Source organism: Crocodylus porosus, unplaced genomic scaffold, assembly GCF_001723895.1.
Source record: "Crocodylus porosus isolate Cpor-Errol unplaced genomic scaffold, CroPor_comp1, whole genome shotgun sequence".
NCBI classification, from domain to species: domain Eukaryota; kingdom Metazoa; phylum Chordata; order Crocodylia; family Crocodylidae; genus Crocodylus; species Crocodylus porosus.
Window position 1 is genome coordinate 18,321,644 of NW_017728906.1, and position 21,485 is coordinate 18,343,128.

The following is a 21,485-nucleotide window of genomic DNA, read 5'->3' on the forward strand; positions in this document are numbered from 1 at the left end:
AAATCCCAATAGTACTTCTGAGTTTAGAGGTTTTCACAATTACCCAGACATGAATGCTGCTGTCTGAAGAGGAAATGAAAAGTTGTGAGGAGGAAGAACTTGGCACGTACTTTACTGGTGCCATTAATTAACTCCAGCAGTGTTAGTAACCTGTTTTCTTCTCTGTTGTGCTCCCTCCCTTCCCCCATGTATTTCAAAAGTCTTCAATTTCCTATGTTTTTTAGATTTATCAGCTCAGTGAACACCACAAAGATAAATCAAGCAAGAGATTCTGTGAAATGTGAATTCTCACTTAAGAGGAAAAGACTTGAGACTTTGTTTCAAGTGACAAAGTGCTCTTGATGGATTCATGAAGTGGGTATTTCTATCCCAAACATGAGCTACATTTTCTTAGAACATGTTCCAAAAACCTATGCTGGTCTATTCTCTCTGAAATTGGAAACGTCTTTCTTATGGAGCATGTCTACATGAGATGCTTAATGCTCAGTAGACTCATTCTACTGTGCATTAGTGCATCACGGCAAAAGCCATGTTAATGCACTAATGCACAGTAGAATTAGTCTACCATGCATTAAGCATCGTGGAAAGATTGTGCACCAGTGCTGCTGCTGAGTAGCACCAACTACTGCACATTTAGTTAGTACCTCATATTACAGGTACTAAACTAAATGCACTGTAGCAACGGTACATTAATGCATGTGTAGACTTGCTCATGGAGAGCAACGTTTGCTCTTTTTATTAATCTTCCTCTTTTACCCTTTATATATGAGAGAGCTTGCCTGCTGAAGAGTAAAAGCTGCCTAAAAAGTTGTCATCTAAAAGATGCCATAAAAAACAAACTGCTTTGAAGCAAGCTTTTAAGCCTACCAAAATTTGTGACTTTAAATACATTCCTGCCCTCGGCAAGTAATCTAACCTTTTATTAACTTGTTATACAGTGTTAAATTCTATTTTTCTATGTAAGCTTTTCTATATATCTATCATATTATGTCTGCTTCAGATAGGACTTGCTTCTGTTTGTCTATATCTTATTCAAAAAAAGAAATTCTGCATATAGAGAACTGTTTGTCCTTTCTTCTGCTTTAAGGTGGCATACTTCATTGGTATGGCATTCGTTTAACTATTCAATATTTTCCACAATTCAAAATAAAAATTCCAGTGTTAACTATGTTATGCTACAATGAACAGTTTGATTTCCTTGTCTCTCTTCAAAACGTATGTAATATCTCTCACTTTAAAACTCATTTTTTGCCATTTTTCACTGTGCTATCTCATGTGCTTCAAAATTTAGGATACTGCCTTCAGTTATAGTCTTCACATTGTGAAGACTATTCTGAAGAGAATATCTTAAATTAATGCAAAATAAATATATTAAAAGTAGTTAGATGCATGTTTTTTTTAGTAGCACTACCTCAGTATCTTAAATTTCTTCACCGTATTGTCAACACAGTTTTAAAGCATGGTCCACTGTTATGCCAAGGTCATTTTCAGAGTCCTGCTGTGATTGTGATCCAATTATTTCATAGTTCTGCTTATGTTTTTGAGCTGAATGTGAAATTTAGTTGTTGTGCTTTGAAACATGAAATTTAATTTGTCACTTGTCGGTTCATTTGCAAAGCAGCATTGCAAAAAATTTCATATATATGGAAAAAATAAAAATAATTTAGCCTCTGTCTTCTATTGTTTGTTTTGTTTACTTTAACTGGGCTAATATTCCCTATTTTTGAACTGTGGAAACTCATAAAGGCTGTTGTGAAAACCCAAATTCATACCAGTTGCTTGTCCATCTGGAAGGGAGCAGGTGTTGGCTGCACACATGGGTTATCTATCCACAAAATAGTATGGTTCTTTCAGTCCCCAGTAGCTGTATAATCCTCTACAAAAGACGCACTGTGTATAAGAGAACATGAGTAGCTGTTTGGAGATATCTCTGTAATTCTTTAAGTTACTTTTACTTCATACTCAAAATAAGATGACAAGCATAGGGAGTTTGTGCATCACATGAATGTTGCTCTCAAAACTGCTCTCAGAACAATCCTGGTACACTGACAGTGTCACAGTGCTTATTGGAGATGTACGAAGCTTTGGTAGCCGATTCGATTTGGAGAAGATTTGACCTGATTCAGCGGCCAAATCTCCAGATCCAAATTGATTCAGGAGACCCATTAAAAGCTCCAAATTGAATCAGAAGCCTCCAAATAGATTCAGAAAAAATTCAGCACCAATTTGGAGATTTGGCCATAGACTAAACAGGCAGCAGTCCTTGGGGATGCTGGATACAGCCACCTCCAGCTGGTAAGTCTGTTGTGGTGGGTGGAGGGGGGAAGGAAGGGGTGTGGATGGGCAGGTCAATACCCCCACAGCGAGGGAGTGCTTGGGCTGGGACAAACTGCCCAGGCAGGACAGGGGGCATCCGTCCATTTGCCACTGTGCGTTGCCATGTGCGAGCATGTGTCCCCGGATCTGTGCAGGCTGAACTGGGCTGTGCTCTGATGGGTGGCAGAAGGCGCTGGGAGTGGGAGCTATGCCCTCCCATCGCTTGCCCAGCCACCCCGCGCCTCCTTGACAAGTCGTGGCTTCACCCTGGCTAGGTGAAGAGTGGCAGGGCATGGGGGCAAACGTGTGCACCTCGATTGGAGTGGGGCTGGCAGCAGAGGCTATTGGGAATTTTAGGGTGGCTGCAGCCCCCCATTAGCCCCTGCTCAACTGTGCTCTGCTGGGCCGGCGGAGCCAAGGCTGTGCTCTGGGCTACAGCAGGGGCTAACTGTCCACAGTGCAGCCTTGGCTCCACCCACACACAGAGTGCAGCCCAGAGGCTGCTTAATAGATCTTTAAGCATGATTGTGACAACATAAAGTTGGGAGAGGGAAGCAGCCTAACCCATTAATACTGGATGTGGAGACACGACACATTTACTTTTACTGGAAGTGGAACAGATATACAATGCGTAGCATTGCTACAGTCTTGACTTTTCCAGGCTAATATTCCCCTGAGGAAACAATAATAGCTTTAATTGCTACAAGAGTAAGTGCTGTGTATCAGTTTCTATTCAATGTCATCTCAGTATACTCCTTTGCTTAATGTATGCTGGATCTCCTACCAGCTAATGGTAAAGCTCTGTAATGTTGCAGGCATCCAGTTTTAGGGAGAGCTGGTTGTGTTTTCACTTCTTATTATGGAGTGGATTTACTACAAACTAAAACCAGTAACAATGCCATGTGTCTATATCCACAGGCAATCTATAACCAGTATAAAAGGCTTATGGAACTTTTGTGATCTAGTATTCTCATTGTCATACTACAATACTAGTAACACATTAGGAAGGCCTGAAAAGCTTTTTAATGTTTCAAGGCACCTTTTTGTATGGAAAATCACTTTAGAGTGCATTATGGAGAAGGGAAATTGTTAAAGTATGTTAAAATACATAGTATTTTTTTCAGGTGTCATTTAAACGTGTGTGTATATTTCATGTTTCCTTAATGAATATTTTTAAATACAGGCAATGAATTTGGGCATCCAGAATGGTTAGACTTCCCCAGAAAAGGAAATAACGAGAGCTACCATTATGCCAGAAGACAGTTTCATTTAGCTGATGAGCAACATCTTCGCTATAGATTTCTAAATGCTTTTGACAGAGATATGAATAAATTGGAAGAAAGATTCGGCTGGCTTGCATCTCCCCCGGTAAGCCATATATATTGAACGTTATGTTTTAGTCACCAGTAGTGTACATGCTCAGAATTCTAATAATATAAAATCTACATGCAAAAATTTTAAACAGCACTTTATTATGCACCGTGCAGTTCCCTGTTACATATTTCAAGTTGTCAAAACATGTCACTGAAGTCTCTTCTGGAGATAATGAAAATCTGAACAGTGTCCTATTAACTCCATCAGTGTGGTGTTGATCTGATTTATTTATTTATTTATTTATGCTTCTTTTGCTTCTTCATTTAGGACCTCACTTTAGATTGGTTGAAAAAGAAAATAAAAAATCTGCCTCAAATCCACTCCAAAGGTTGTTTTGGGAAAGTCTACATTGTTTTGATAATTTGTTTTTGTCAAAAGCATAATTATTTACATAGAATACTTTTTGTGTATGTACAGATGTTTAGGGAGTTTAGATCATGTTAAAAATGACCACCCAATATAACTTGGTTTGCCCATGTGTAGACCTTACACTTAGATTGACCTAACTACGAATCTAAGTGGAACTTCTGTACAGTTCATGGGAAGGTTAGATCAGTCCAAAAAATGGCTGACCTGATCTAATTTAACTGTACTTTGGAGGTACACTAATTTAGATCAGGCATGGATAGGTCGCTCTAACTGAACTTCTGTATATTTTTAGAGTGCAGCCCCAGGGCTGGGAAAGCCCTATTGCTGGCCCTAAACTGAGGGCTGCACTTTTCCTACCCCTCCCTGGGTACTGGGTGATTTGTAGCCCCTGGCCTCTCCCCCCCAATCCCAAATGGATATCCTCCCTCCTCCCACCCTGTGGACCAACCAGTAAGTTAGAGGGGGTTGTAGCTTTGTGATCTGATTAAGTATTTGCTAATGCAAGGAAAATAAAGTGAAGGTAGTATATGTGTGATAATTTGTTTTTGCTAGTAATAAATATTCTCACATGGGTTATCAAGACTATTTCCAACATTGGTGGCAAACTAAGAAATAATCCTTATTATCAAGCATGTAACAGAGTACCAAAAGGCATTTTCTTTACTCCACGTTGGGTTTGCCAACACGTTGCTGTGTATGGTGGTTACTGTTAATCTTGCTGCTACATCAGAGCATGCTCTACAGTGACATAGCTGGCTATTACTTGTAGACCCACGTGATCTCTACATCACCATTGTACACTGCACAGTGATGTTGCTGTAGGGCAACATGTAAACATGCCCAAAGTATACTAATTTCTAAATCACCAATAGAAATAATGCTGATCCAGTCAAGAATGTAAGTGGAAATTACCATTAGTATAAGAAATCTATTTGTGGAAAGAAAAGTATGGACATTGATGCATAATTTAATTTCACTTGGAGTTCTTCCTCCAAGTGCTCCCCTTCCTCAGCCCCACCAATTGCCAAAATAAAATGTGTAGTTGACTTTGATTTTATTATCTTTTTTTCCTTTCACATCTTCCTCAGCTGTTCAAAAATTTAAGGATGTAGTTTTGTGATCTGAAATCTTATATGAAATTACACACTGTGTGACAGAATTCGAGCTTAGACTTTAACTCAAATATCAATACCGCTTTAATTTTATTTGACAGCATTTTGGTTTCAGCTGAATTCAGGTAAGGCTGCAATGTGTCTGCCTATTTTTGCCATTCTAATTGCAAATAAAACCTTATTTGTAACAATTGAAATGTACTTATCTCTTTCTTTTTAGGGTTTTGTGAGTGAAAAACATGAGTCAAATAAGGTCATAGCTTTTGAGAGGGCAAATCTCATTTTTATATTCAACTTCCATCCGTCCAAAAGCTATGTTGACTACAGATTGGGTGTGGAAACTGCAGGAAAATATCCTTTTCTTTTATTACTATACCTCAGTGAAATTTTATCTTTTAATAGACTTGAATACAAATGCAAATTAAAAGGTAAGAATACATTTTTATTTATGCAAAATAAACTAACTTTCTATGTTGATGATCACTTTAAAAAGATGCAGCTAGAAACATGAATTTTAAAGACAGCAGACATACTGTCATTCCAGTTTCCTTTTTTAAGGAACAGTTACTTGCATCAATATTATGAAAATGTCCAGGTATGTAAACTGAGGCTATATACAGATATTCAGTTTCTATTGAGAGAATCACCACTCTCCCAGTAGAAACCAAAAGCATACAGATACTCCAGCTTTTCTTTCCAGAGCAAAAATGGCTGCTGTGGGGCAAAGTAACCCAACTGCAGCCAGAGAGAAATCTCTCCCTGCAGTTTGACCCCAGAGAATGAATGCCTGTACACTTTCCCATGGTTTAACTCCTTCTGGGGCAAGGAGTGGAGCTGGGAGAAAAGGTTTCTATGCCTTTCTGAGACCCATGAGCTGAGCCCATGAAGCAGTATTGCTCTCGCTTCAGAGTTCCCAACCAGGGTCACCCTTGTATCAGGAATGTGCAAGGACCAGTGTTGCAGATTTGAACATCTATACCATTCCCTTTTCCAGAAACTTTGTCCAGTGGTGGAAATTTCCTTCTGTTAGAAATGAACATATATATGTGGCCTGAGCTGTTAGAGGTGAGGGACTTCCTTAGGTCACTACTCATGTTCAACCGTGGCCTTTTAAACTTAGGATAAGTTAACTGATTTCCCTATGCTTTAATTATCCAGCTGGGTAAAATAATTCTGTTTCTGGATTAACTGTCTTAAAAAAAACCACTTTGAGACTTGAAGATGGAAGAGTAGAAAATCTTAATAAAACTCTTCTAGTCACAGGAAAGCCAAATAGGAGCTTCACTTGACTGGCAAAATTGCTATATACCCCTGGACTCCAAGCCAAAAGAGTATTCAGTTCGGTTGAGTAATTTTATTATCTGTCACATAACTGTAAATCAAAATTAAATGCTAATCAGTAGTTTGCTTATTCATGCCCTTCTTTTAAACCCTGCTGTTTGTATTCCTGTTTATGTTTCCATTAAAAAAAAAGTTGTTAGACTTCTCTGAATTATCCAGTCACTATTCTTTAGATTCATGTTACTGTCTTTAAGGTAGACCTTAAGTGTTGGAGGCTTCAAATAATAAAGGAAGAGTGGACAAAATCCTGGTCATACCTAGTTTACTCTCCTTTTCAGCATCTACTCCCTGCCACTGTGACAAAAGATACTGGGCAAGATAGATCTGTGTTGTGACCCAGTAAATGGCAGTTCTTATGTCCAGTTTAAATACCCCCTTTTCTGCATATTCACAAGCTCTGGTTTGATAACTGCTGTATTTCAGTCTGTTCACTTCATTCCTACCTTTCCATTTTTGTGTTCAATGACGAGACACTTTTTATAACTGATACTTAGAAAGGAACTCTGTGCCCATTAATGCTTAACTCCTACCCCTCACTTGGTTATGAGGTGTTACTAGGTACTTGTGCTACTTTCCTGGATTTCTTTGGCTGAAAACAGCATTTTTGAACATTTAATCTTTCACTGTACTGATATATAATGGAATGAGTTCTGTTTTGTTTTTCACTATTGACAGTATCTTTTTTTACTTAAGACCTCAATATTTTTCAAGCATTTAAAAAGGATTTCATGCATACATTTGAAGTATTAGAAGCTTCTTTCTTATTATAAATAAGACATGGATTTGTACTTATGAAAAGTGGGATATATATGGCCTGATTTCAGGGTGCTGGATAGTGCCACTTGCAAAGCAAATTCCACAGCTTTCATTCAGTGGTTTTAATTTGCAAGTCAAGGTCCAGGTGGGTTTCAATAAATTGGTCCATTGCTAGTTTGCCCTGGGCATCCATGCAGGTTCAGAAATGTATCTTGGCTGAAAAGCTAATTTGATTTTTTTTTTTTTTTTTTTTTTTTAATGCAAGAAAAATATTCATGGAAAAAATTGTTTGAGTTATTCACCCATTGGTACCTGCTATTTTGTGGGCCTTTTAAATGTATTATGACTTAGTTGGAATCATATTAGGATTTATTAAAATAAGCATAGCTCTAGCATGTTTAAAACAAATAATTTGCTACAAAGACAAGAACAGAAATTATTTATTTGCTTTACTGTTTTCTTTGGTGTGATGTTTATTTTAATGTGTATGGCCCCTCCCTAGCTTTGAAACATGTGTATAGGGATAGTTCAAGTGTGGGAATAAATAGACCCCAGAGAAAGGCAGGCTGTCATTAAGGTTCTATATTTAATGTTTTTGTACCATAGCCAAGTACCTAGTGTAGTTTATGAAATGTAAGGCTTTTTTTTTTTTTTTTGAAAAAGGAATTCTAATGCATTTGTTTTTATGAAACATGCTATTTTGTATCTGCTGTTCATGTAAAAAAGTGATTCTTCAGATTCATTCTCTATTCTGGCCTCCTCTGCAAAGAATTCAGGGAGTTAAATGCTGTTTCCAGGGTTATTTGTCTACAAAATGCAGTGTGTCCCTTAATTCCCATGGTCAGGAGGCCTGCTTTCAGGAGTTTAATTACCAGTAGATCAGGAATTGCCTCTCTCCTACAGTATTGTTTAAGATTTTGGGGACAGTGAGCTTCTGTTATGTCTCTCTTCTGCTGCTGCTCTTCTTAATTCCTCAACCCCTCCATTCACTGCCACCCTTCAAAACTCCCTTTCACCCATCTTCCTTACTCTGCATCTTAAGACAGTCTAAAGCCCCTGACACATGTTACACTTAAGACATGATTAACTGGTTCATCACGTCTTAAGTAGAAGATCTAGTGACACATTAATTTAGTTAATAGTGTGATAAAACTAGGAATAAGTGATAAAGTTATTACACTCCTGTGCACTCCAGAGGCTGGGAGCGCTAGTCAGTTGATCAGGGCTCCCAGCCCAGGGAAGCACGGTGAGCTCTTCTGGCTGTAAGCCCTGATCAGCTGATGGAGCTCCCGGTCATGGGAATGCAGGTTGTGCCCCACTCCCTTTCCCCAATCCAAGCAAATGTGTGACCTTGTGGCTGGGAGCCCTTGCAGTGATTGGAGCTTGTACTCTCATGGCTGGGAGTTCTGTCAGCTGATTGGACCTTTCAGTCACATGGGTGCACGGTGTGCCCCTGCTGCTGGGAGTTCCGATCAATTGATGGAGTTCCCAGCCATGGAAGTAAAGATTGCCAGTGCAAGGGAGCCCAGGATCCTGGTAAGATCTCATGTTCAATCTCACAACTGCACCTCCTATGCATATACATCATGGCAGGAAGAGTAGTTGTTGGGAGCATGCATCAGATCCCATCTTGACTTCTTTTAAACATTTGTCAGTGGCCTAAGAAATAGAAACGATTCCAGAAAATGTTCCAGCACATGATGAGCTATAGTCAGCTTGATCTACGGCTGCTTAGCCTTGATTCTATGAGTCTGGTGAGGACCGGACCTTCCAGTAATTATGAAGGGAGGCAAAAGGAGATCGAGTACTACCTATAGGATACTAACATATAGTTGGCTCACAAAACAGGCTTAACAATGTACAGGTTTCAAAAGCCAAAGTGTCTTTCCCAGCCATTTCCAAGGTAGACAAAGCAAAGAGCTTTCTTTCACAAGGGTGTAACTAAAAAAAAAATGTGGTGCAGGTCTTGGAGCCTCATTTGTCACAACCTGCTTCCCAAGGGACTCTGTTCTGATATAATGTCCTTATAGCTAATGATCTGAATAACCACTAAGAACTTGTCTTTGAAAAAAAATGTTGCTCACTGCAGGCCTATCACAGATGTTTTGTGTGTCCACACTATAATGAAACCATTCCAAAACATCACTAATTGAGACCTGCTCCACAATTGTCTGAAGTGTGCTGGCTCCAAGACCAGGGCATGAGAATGAGAACCCAGTGCAGCATGCCTTGCAGTGGGTGAGTAGGTGGGGAAGTGTGCTTGCACCCATGCTTTTGGAGTACCAGGACATGGTGAACTATGGCTGAGGGCATTTTAACTGTTTTCCTTTCCCTTCTCTCCTAAACATGAATTCAGTAAACCTGAATAGTCTAAAGTCAAGCAGAGTTTGCAGTGTGCTTTTCTGATTTGTGCTGGGGGGAGGAGGTGAGGGGGAGTGCTTGGACCCACCATTTTGATTCCCACAGACTGGACTTAGAGCTGAGGTCAAGTAGGGTGTGAGGAGACAGCTGGTTGTTAGAAAGATAGCTTTTATTGAACAAGCAGTACAAGTAGACTCATTGATTAAAAAATGCCAACAAAAGGGGGGAAAGGGGCAGTAGAGTTTGGCTACATAGCAGAGGGGCCAGTTGCAGCAGTGTGGGTAGGAGCAGTGGAATGTGAGATTTTTCCAGGTGTGCTTTTGAACCATTCTGCACACAACTTTAAACCAGTTTAAAAGGCCTGTGGATGAACCAAAGAGCTCCATGCATGTTTTACCACACTGTAATTTAGAGCACTTTTTATAGCACTATAAGTTATAACACTCTTAAACATGCCAGTAGTGCAGTATTTGGAGGGTGATGGAACCCCTCAGACGCTCTGCACTTAACAAATTAGGAGACAGGGTGGGCTCCATAACCACCTGGGGCTTCTCCACTGGTCAGAAATTTGACGAATGTATAGAAGCTATTTAAAGCACTGTAGGTTGCTAAAGTGCTGTAAAATACAGCTCTTCACATTTTAATAACACATTTAACAAGGGTTAATTTAATGCACGTTGTCCCTTTTAAAAGTATTGTAAAACCATGCATTTCTGTTAAGTCATGGCAATAAAGTGTTTTAAATAGCAAAAGAAGTAACTTACATACACACCCTGTATGTCTGTTTTCTTCAGGTTTAAACAGCATGTAGACCATTGTGTTTGTTGTGTACGTCGATGCCCACAGTGGCTCCTCTGTATTGCACTGTGTTACTCTGTGGCTTCTTATGTGGTTGCTATGTCTAGGTCCCTGAAGAGAAGAGAGATAATGCAGGTCTTGTGCACATCTAAATGGTGTGTTTCATTCTTTCTGGGAAAAGTCTTAGTGAAATGACATAAGAGAACACGGGCAGATTGAGTGTGCCTTCAGAAAAAGCAACCGAAAGACAAAGGTGCTGCTTTCTCCCCTTCTCAAATCAAAGGTTGTATACAGACATTCAGTTTCTACCAAGAGAGTTGCTTTTCTTCTGATAGAAGGCAGAAGTGTACAAAAATGGCCATTCAGGGAGGGAAGATAACCTGGAACAACCAGGGTTAAGTAGCTCCTGGGAGAGTTTTTTTCTTGAGAGACTAAATGTCTGCACTTTCTCCAGGATTCATGCCCCCTGGGGAGTAGTGTGAGAAGTTTTGCCATTTGGTTCCCTCTGCTTGGCTGCCAGGCACCAGGAACCGATCATCAGGGAGCAGTGCATCCTGCTGCCTGCTTCTTATGCCAGAGTTCTCAGTGTGAAAAGCAGGCTGGGGCTTTGCCCCACTGTTTCCTCTGCTCAGCTCCCAGACAGCAGAACTTGAGTGCAGGGAGTAGCACTGTACCCTGCCAGCTTCCCTTTGCCTCTGCTCAGCTGAGCAATAGGGCTGTGTGAAGCTTCGGGTGCTGATTTGATTCAGAGGAGAGTCAGGGAGCTTTGATGATTCGGACAGTCCCCAGCAGCTGCAGCAGGGAACTGGAGCTGGAGTCGGAGCTGGTAAGCAGGGGGCAAGGGAGGGGGGAGGGGACCATGGGGGGACCCCTGCCAGCCCCCATCCCCTGCCTGCTCCCCCAACCCCCCCCAGCTGCATCGCCTGCCCCAGCTCCCAGTGCTTTAAAAAAAAGGCCCTGACTCACCAGCTGCTGCTGGGTGGGGGGGGATCGCTGCTGCCCCCTACTGCCCCACGCTGCATGGGGGGCTCTTCCATGAGCCCTCAATGCTCCCCCCCCAAGCTGTTCTGTTTGCCCCAGCTCCAGCCCTTTAAGGGGGGAAAAAAACAAGATAAGCTTCTGCAGTGGCCTTGGGGCTTTAAGGGGATCATGGGAGAGCCCCCCCCATGTGGTATGGGGCAGTGGGGATCCCCCCACTGCCAGGCAGGAATGGTGAGTGTAGGGGTTTGGAGGGTTTTGGTTTTTTTCTTAATGGGTCAGAGCCATAGCGGGTGGTGCTGCCATGGCGGGGGACTGGAACAGTGGGGGGGTGTTGGAGGGCTTGTGCAGAGCCCCCCTCACAGTGTGGGGCAAGGGGGATTGCTCTCCTGCCCAGCAGCACCCAATGAGTCCGGGGAGGGGATGGGGTTCAAAGTGCTGGAGGTGGGGCGGGCTGCACAGTCATTGCTGGGGCTGGGAGAGCAGGCAGGGGATGGGCCTGGGTGATTTGGAGATTTGGCTGAATCTATTCGGGACAGTGATTTGAATCAGTCGCTGTCCCCCAAATCAGCTGAATCTGAAGTGAATGCCAGCCGCTTCACACAGGCCTATTGAGCAGTTGGGGGTGAAGGGAAGCCAGCTAGTGGGGACCTGGGTTCAGGGAGGCTTTCTTTGGCAGAGTGGGACAAGCCCCCTGTTTCTCACAGGGAGTCATAAGGGGGAGTTGCCCCTCAACTCCTGGCACTGGCAAGTCTCCTGCCTGCTCCTTCACCAGGGAAGGCACAGTGGACTGTGCCTCGCCACTCCCTTCTCCTCTTGGACTGTCCCGAGACAGTTGATGAGCAGCGACTGCTGCTCGCTCCTTCTTCCTCAAGCTACATACTGCCCTGATTAGAATGGGGACTGGAGGGCTTTGCCTCCATGTTCCCTCCACCCTGCTACCAGAGACCAGGAGAGGAATAAAGGAGGCTGTTCTCCCACCCTGTTCCCTAGTAACCAATCTCCAGGAGCAAGGAGTCTTTCCATGGGAGGAGTGCAGCAGGCACCACTCCCTTTGCCTTCTCCAGACTGGGATCATCCCTGTCTCAGGAAGGCATGTAGAACAGGGGAGAGGGGGCAGCTACAGACTGACCATCTCTACTCTGCTTCACCCAAAAAGCCTTTTATGCTGGGAAGAATTTATCAGGAATTTCCCTGCAGTAGAAATGAACATCTGTGCCCAGCCAAAATTGCCAAAAGAGAATGTTTTTTACTATCCCATAGGAAAGCCCTGATCTCAGAGGCCTTAACATTTAAATCCTAGTGTCTCAGGATCTCTGCTGAAAGTTCCTTGTGACATAAATAGGTTATGCCACCCTAAGGCATAAATTTGTGAGGCAGAATCTCCAATTTCAGGAAACCTTAGCTTAATCAACCTTGGTAATAGACTATAGGTAATATAATTAATGAAATATATCAATATGAATTCTATTGATATAGTATATAGGAATGTTCCTTAAAACTGATCTCCCATTATATATATTCATACCTTATCATTTGCAAGAGAGAGGCAACAGTGGGTATATTAAACCCTTAAAATGCCAGTTGGAACTACCAACGGTGGTAAAGATGAGTTAGTGTTAGCAAAGGAAGAAACATTTTCCAAAATTTCCTTAATGTAGAGAGTGCTGTGAAATCTGGTTGGGCATTTAAACTGAAGACTTAAGATTTTTTTTTTCCCCAGTTGTCAGACATAGATATGAAGTACTCCACCAGGCCAAGTCAGTCGATGGGAATCCCTTACTTTTACTTCATGTAGCCAGAAACTGTATTATTTACATGCTTTGATTCATTTTAGGTGCATTAAAAACCATTAAGATTCTTCATTAAGATTTTTAAACCATTAATCGGCAAAACAGCCGACTTGGACAGTACTTCAGATCAGTTTATAGGCAAAAAACATGCAAAAATGAGCTTATTTTCTCCTTTTTCTGTTTCAACTGAATCCTGTATTCTAGCATTTGTACCGCAGATATTATGCAGGAACATCCTAATACCAATTTAAATGGAAAGTTTTGCATGTTAACAGCTTACATACTATAACCTTCTTATCCTAACCTACTTCTTTTCCTGCTCCATCATTACCCAGAATGCTGATTTTTAGATTTCTTTTTTTCATAATCTCTTTGTAATATTGAATATCTTTCTATGTAATTTTTTTCTCTGCAATTAGAGACATTCTGCATTCAGTTCTGTTGAAAAGCATCCTACCTGTGGCAATATAAGAAAATATAGCTGGTTTCTATAACCCAGATAGGCTTGGTTTTTATCTAACAATGTTATGGCTTCATTAAAAAATTCTTCAGTTACATTAAAAGTTCTACTTGGCACTCCTCATTTTCTTTCTGGAGTTTTAACATGAGCTACAGGAATTCTAAAATGTAACAGTGGGCTTTTATATTACCAGTCTCAAAAAAGAGCCAAGAATGGAATAAATTTGAAAAGTTAAATGTTGTCACACATGTTCTTCCAGAACAAGACTGAAGCTGTACTGGTGGGATGTTTTAAGAAGTATATGCTAGCTATCCCTGTATGTTGGCTTTGTGGTCTTGGCCAGTGGTCAGCCCATCTGTTTTCATATGCACCCATGTACCTATTAAGGCTAGGAACAAAAATTACACACAAACTGGTATAAGTGATCAGAAACTGGTTCAAATCTGTAACCCAGCATAAGTTCAGTGATTACAAACTGCTTTCAAAATGGCCGAAACCAGTTTCAGATAAATGTAGATAGATATAGTGTCAGACTTAACTGATTTAGGGTAAATTGATTTATTGAAATTCTTTCCCAGATCCCCTCCAGATTCAAGTTAATTCACAGTCCCCCAGCATCCCAAAATACTTTACACCTCCCCCTCAAACCTCCCCTCGCAGGGTGGTTGGGTTAGTCTTGGCCTAAGCAACCTGCTCTAGCTAAGCAGGGAGGCATCCTGTAGTGTCCCCTGACTTCTGGCCTAGGTCGCTTCAGGCATGTGGCTGCATTTCCAGAATCACAAGTGAATGTCTGTTCACTTGCTTATCAGTTCAATCTACACATCTTAGAGTAACCTGTGAAGTTTGAATCAATTGAACCTCGTGCTTTTTGACCGTCCCTACTTAGCCGATATGGGTTTATGTAATTGCCCCTTTTTTAAAATTTATATGATGGATTTGAAGATGTAGGCCAGGCTCCTGCAGTAAGATTTCCATTAGCATTGAGATCTGCCTTTTCAGAGACCACTGAAGGATTAGAACCCTCATGTTATCCCTGTTTTTGTCACTAGACTATGTAATGTTATTACAATGTGCAATGTGAATCTTTACTAGCTCAGCTCTACCTAAATAAGTATTTTAAGTGTAATGTGTTCATGTTCCTTGTGTCTCTGTGTTCATTTACTGTTGAAGCCATGTATAAAAATAATAATAAAAATAATGTTTCAAGAAGAAATAGTTCCTCATGGCAAAAAGCATCAGCATATTAAAAAGGGTAAATTAACACTAAAGTCTAGTACATTTTTTGTGGACATGGATTTAGGGTGAAGTCAAAGGTAAAGATAGGCAAATAGCTAAATGTGACCTGAGTTTTTTAGAATATTGTCATTAAAATACTGCAATATGTACTGTAAAAAATGTAAATTCAGACTCCATGACATTTGCAACCTGCACCTAGAGCGTCTAATGAGCAAATAAGGTCACTTGAATGAGTCACTGGAGTGTGATTGCCAAAGGCAAAGATGTTGCTTTGTAGCTTCTTGGTTTTCAGACTGCTTTGAAGTGCAGTTATGTAACTGTCCCTGCCTATTAGAATTCATGTTTTATACAGCAAATGAAGACAAAGAACTTAATTTAGGATCAGCCAAATGCCAATTTCCATCAAGGTAGTTTATATATTAAGGTCAATATCTGTGAGTAAGTAATACAGCATAGTACTATTGGAATGCATCTTGAAAAACTGATTTGAGTGAGGGGGAACTATGACTTTAAAGCAGCATGAATTTGTGTGATATTGGAGAGGCATATTCTTTTTCTTATTTCTATTTCATACGCTAAATGAGGGGAGAAAATGTTTCTATGCTGATATTGGTAAATTATTTAATGAATTATGCTGTTTCAGAAGTTTTTAATGAGAGGCAGGCAGTTTGGACTAACAAAGTCTTCCTGTCTAATTTTGCTTCAGGTTGGAGATAGATGGATAATCCAGTGTCTAGGTCAGTCTTTCCTAGCTATGACATTGCATTTAGACTTTTAAACATTAGCAGGGAAATCCTTTCATAATTATCCACAGTTGCAATATTGTCAAATTCTTTCTGTGACTTACTGGTTATGGCAAATCAGTGCCCCAAGCTTTATTTGTAATAAAGAGCCTGAGATTTAACCTAGTTTCGTCTACACAACCAAAGAGAAGTTTTGCACCTTCTAAGTTTTCTTCAATTACTGTAATTTCAAATTGATTTAATATTTATTCAGAGAACAGAGATAGTGGCTAATGTCACCTTTGCAAATGGTTTTTACGTGTGAAATTATTTTTTGTAGGTGCTTATTGGTTTATCCAGAAGTTCCCACAGATAACTCATGTAATAATCCAGGGCAAGGGGCTGTGGTGATTAACAGATATTCTTGATACTGTACTGCTGACATTATTTTCTGTAAATGTGAAGTCTGGAATATGTGAAAATCCAGAAAAAGAAATAATCCAGAAGTGCAAGGACGTAAACAAAATAGTTGTCCTTTGTAACACAGACTAGAATAATGCTTAACTAATGCTCACTATTATGTTTTTCTAGGAAAAAATGATCATACAAATGTAGATTATTTTTTGTTTTATTTTGTTAAGGTTTTAGTTAACTTGCAAACAAAATGTAAGATGGATTCCAACCAAAAATATTCCTTGAACCCAAGCTGTTTTTTGCTAACTCTTTTAATTAATGAGTCAATATGTGACTATTTTTAAATGTACAAATTGCATATTTAGGCACAGGAAATGTAAATGGATGAAAATATATGCTGATGTGTGCCTTAGAGACCTGTTTTGGTCACGTTTTCTGTTTCTCACTTCATACTTTTTCTGTTACTCAATGTGTACTTATTCTACTTAACACTCCACTTTATGCCAAGACAGGAAAGCCTGGATATATAAATAAATGTTTACAGTGTACCTTTTACCATTTTCTTCTCTGGATAGTTATTTAATGTATGCGATATGTGTATTTAAATATTGTGTTTTGTAACATTTCACCATTTGCTAGTGATTGATGGTCTTGAAAGTTTTAATTGAAGCATGACATGCACATCTGTCAATTTTATTATTGCCCTGTGTGCTTCCTAATTTTGAATTGCAGCAGAACTATGGAAATAAAATAAAAAGCTGTTTTTGTTTGTCAGCTTTCCAAACTATAATAGTACAAGATATCTTGGTGTTTTGATAGGGTTTTTTAATCTACATTACATGAAGGTTGCCCTTTATTGATCCGTATACTTTTACTTTATGCATTTTTTTACTTAGTTTGATTCTCTGATGTGTGAATTTTAAAAATAATTAACTGGGTTAATAAAATTTGACACAGGTTATTCTACTCTGCTTTACTAATTTATCTGTCTGATATGTAAGAATCCAACTATTCCAATCCTGATGGTTAAAATGTAGGCTGCTGGTTGTAGGTGGCGTTGCTAGGATGAGGCTAGCAATATGTGATAGGGTAAGACTAGAAAACTGATATTTAATTTTCAATCAAAACAGACAAATATTTTCTAATGGCTAAGTACAGGATTTTCAGAAGTGCTTATGGGATTTAGGCACTTCTCACATTCATACTTCTCCTTAACCTACTAAGGAAGTTTGTCTTTCTTTTCCTACTTCTGCTGTCCTACTCCCTTTACTAAGTATACATAATACAGATTGACCTGATTTGGTGAATATTGCTGCATTTTAGAAACATGCACTTTTAATTTTACGTTACTGTTAAATTTATTTGTGCTAATTGTATAGTCAAAGTGTGTGTTGTTTGACTGATGACTGGTATTAGACATAATTTTAATACATTTTGTGGTTAATTTTGTAAAGGTCTTTACCTTTTCCACTTTGCATTCCATTTAGTCTTGTATCTAGAATGTTTGTCTGCCAGGTAAGGTAGGACTGAAAAATCCAATAAAGGTTTTGATGGGAGGCTGTTTGCTGATTTATGGGTGTTTAAAGGCATCCAGAGTCTTCAAAAGCAGTAACAAAACCCTGTTTGTCCTGTTAGATTAAAGCAAGGATATTAGTTCTTAGAACCTTTTCAGTTTTGAAGACATGAACATTGTCAGATTAATTGCCAAGTGTGGGCTTCTTGGAAAGAATGTTAATCTAGTAACTTCAGTTTTATGTGGAGTTTTTTTCAGTATGCTCTGATCTGAACCAAGCACAGCATATTCTGTTGCTTGTTTTAGAAACATTTACCAGGAAGATGGAACATTTAGGAAATATTTTAAATGGCTTCTTAAAAAATAGCTTTAAAAAAAAAAAGAAAAAAGAAACTAGTTCCCACAAAAAATATATTTTGGTCCATAATAGTTCAAAATAAAATGAAGAATCTGAATACTTATCTTCATAGCATAATATCTTCAAACGTTGTAATTCCAATATTCTGTTATATATCAGCACTGATTTTTCTAAGGTTGCTTTATAGACAAGTTTTGTTTTTTTTTCCAGAAAGAAACACCTGTTTCTTTTCTGGACTGATTTATTTAATTCTTTCTGTTAATGAAGTACCATTCTAATGTTCTACTTGCACTTCTCCCTGTAATAGAAGCATTAGCTTCTAATAAACTCCCTGTATCATTTGTAGACAGAAAAGTTTAATCTATATTAGAAAATGTTCTGTTCTTAAACAAAAAAAAAAGATTTAAGATGACCTCCTTCTAAATAAATAAATTACTATCCTCCTGGAACTTGTTAAAAATCCCCAAACTTCAGACTGGCTCAGGATGGTTGGGGAAAAGCTTTATATACTGTATTTACTCAACTATAGAATGACCCTGATTATGAAACAACTCTCCCCAATAATTAGATTTTATGTGTGTGTGTGTGTGTGTGTGTATATATATATGTGTGTATATATATACGTGTGTATATATGGAAAATTATATATTTGTTAGAATTTTGCAAGTATAGAATCTAATTATTGGAGGTTTTCCTTGAATTTGTCTTTCTCTCACTGTTACAACAGAGAAACTAAATCTTGAGGGTGAGGTAGCCCATTTGCCTTCTGCCTGCCCCTGACTTCTACCCCTGGCAGCCCTTTATTGTTAGACCTTGCTTTCCCTGCGCATATGGAAGTAAGGAGCAAAGTTGAAAAAAACTGACATTAAAATAAACATAGGTACAGTAATTGACATATAGTATCATTAAATTAGTGCGTTAAAAATTGACACACACTACTTTTTTATAAACTGGTTCAAGTTTTAGTACTGTATTCCTTAAACACACTTTTAAGCAGCACTTTTATACCTACTGATATATAGTACAAACTTTTTTTGCAAAAAAAAAAATATAGATAGCACGCACATATCTCCATACCCCACTGCCCTTCTCAGAGGGTCTAGTCCTGAAAAAGTCTATGCCAGACCCCTCTCTACCAGATGAGGTGTGCCATTTCTTTTCCGTCATCCTCTTCTATCTTCCCCTAGTACATTTCACTTGGTCTCATTTTAATACAGTCCTTGACCATGGGGCCTGAGTGTCTGTTTATGAGCAGGTTCTTGGCTTTCCACAGTGCATACCTGAAGTAGGATATGAACTGGTTGAAGTGAGCTGTTGGGGTCCCTTGCTGTCTGGTCAGGTAGAGAACCGCTTCCCTGGTCATGTTTCTGAAACCTGTCACCAACAGGAGGAGTGAACAGACTTTCTTCCAATCCTCTCTGACATATAGGCAGTCCCAGAAGAGGTGGTTGATCATTTCTGCCTGCCAGTAGCGTGTCTGGCTCAGGCAGTTCAATGGACCTTTCTGCCCCGTGCTGTTTTTCCATGCCTGCACATGGAGTGCCTGGTGGGCTGCCTGTCAGTTCAGGTCTGTGTGTTTCTTCTACAGGTCCTCACAAAAGATTTGCTCCTACATGGTCTGGCAGTTGTCACCAGGTAGTTAGTCTGCAAGCAATATGGTGTCTCTTGCCCTGACCACCTCCTGTATCTTGCGTTGGTTTACCAGAGTCGCTAGGGTAACAGCGTGCAGCTTGTAGTTCTCTCAAAAGTGCTTCAGGATCTCATAAAACCATGGGGAGTCCATGGTCTATAGGCTCATGTTGGCCACTGTGTGCATTTGCCACTGTTGCAGTAACTGCCCTGAAAAATACTTAAGAAAGCTGGCTGTTTTAGATTCTATCGCTGTTGCCAATTTGCACACCTGGCTCATGTATTTGGCCCAAAGGAAGAGAAGGACATCTAGCATTCCTCTGCTTCTGGACCATTTCACTTTGTACAGCTTGGTCTTTGACACTTTTTCTCATGTGGAGTTCCAAAAGAAAACGCACATGGCTCTTTGGATTCTGAGACTGACTTGTTCTGAGTGAGGTGGAGGAAAGACTAGGACAGCATTGATTAGTAGCAGCATCAGCAGGAGCACTGCCTTCATCAACACCACCTAACCCCACCTCCCTCCCCCCTACTCCCCCATTGACAGGCAGCATGATTTGCCATAGCCCTATTCTCTGTCTGGTTTTGGCCTCCATGCCATTTGCCCCATCAGCTCTGGGTCAGACTCCACTGTGAGGATCTTTACCCCCTCCCACAGGAGGCAAATCCCCAGGTGACACAGGTCCTCAAGCTTACCCAGGACTAGGTAGGTGCTTTTGCTCATATTGAGCTTGGTCCTGCAGCTCTTCCATATACCTGGATGCACTTTCCACTGATTCTTTGTCCCTGCTTATGATGTTCAGGTCATCCATGTACACAAGGAATTTCATCTCTTCCCCATTTCTCCTGAGGATCTTCACTGATTCAGGGGTCCTGTCTGAGGAGTTGTGCTAGTGGTTCCATTGTATAAATAAAGAAGATCAGGGAGAGTGTGCAGCCCTGCCTGACACCCAATTCTACCACACTCAGAGCTGTCAAGGACCTGTTCAACAGGACCCTGCTGTTCACATTGGTGTACAGTGCCTTTATCCAGATCACAAAGGTTGTGGGGACTCGCATCCTTTCCAGAGTCTCAAGTAGTAAGTGGTGAGATACTAGGTCATGGGCCTTCTCCAAGTTGAGGTTCAGTGTGGCAACATTCTGTTCCCTCTCCTATTAGTACTGTAGTGTATCACACAGCTGCATCAGGTACCGTGGATCTTTCACCCTGGCACTGCTGGTCGTGGCACTGTCATGCCTGGTCCTCATGGATCACTGCACCTATAACAGACTTAAAACAGTTGGCCAAGACTTAATACAAGCTATGCCTCCTTCCACCCAAGATATTAGTTAAAAGTCAAAAGGCTCAGTATTTACCACCACTGAGCTGGACCCCAGCAGTCAACAGCATTTCAAGCTATGGTGGCCCCTGTAGCTCAACACTGCTCTGTGTGTGTGTGTGTGTTCCAGATACTCCCTTCTCTACTCCACCACTGCCCCATAGGATCCATGTGCTAATTAACCTTTCATTCATGCCTGGGTGTTCTTGTGATGAGTTCTGGGATCTTTCAAAAATGTATATGCAGATAAGGCAAAGGGCAGTCTGGTCTGGTTCCACCTCATGGAGGGTGAGGCCACACTAATCATATGCAACAGGCTAAAGAGGGGCACCAGAGGGATTCTGGGTGAACTGTTTGGGGCCTCATTTGGTGATGTTTACCAGGCATTTAAGGCTGGTGAAGAAACGGAAATCATTGGATATGGGAAAGAAACCTACAGCTCAGCTGTGAGAGTGAAGAGGAAGTCAAAAGGTATGCAGTGTAGTTGCTCATCATTCAGCCGGTGCAAAGCAGCAAGTATTTGCTTCAGATTCAGCTGATTTGGAGAGACAGTGATTTGATTCAGAGATTCGAATCTCTATCCCAACTTGATTCGGCCAAATTGGATCTAAAGATTCAGCACCGCTTCTGAGATTC

General features: G+C 40.3%; 1 protein-coding gene across 2 annotated transcripts in view; it reads left to right on the forward strand.

Annotated features, from left to right (window-relative positions):
* The window catches only part of GBE1 (1,4-alpha-glucan branching enzyme 1), a 152,318-nt gene that overhangs the window by 101,557 nt on the left and 29,276 nt on the right, over positions 1 to 21,485 (forward strand). For both annotated transcript variants that reach the window (XM_019528735.1, XM_019528737.1), the window contains exons 10-11: positions 3,500 to 3,684; positions 5,392 to 5,522. In XM_019528735.1, coding sequence (XP_019384280.1) covers positions 3,500 to 3,684; positions 5,392 to 5,522 — 316 coding nt within the window. The remainder of the gene's footprint in view (positions 1 to 3,499; positions 3,685 to 5,391; positions 5,523 to 21,485) is intronic.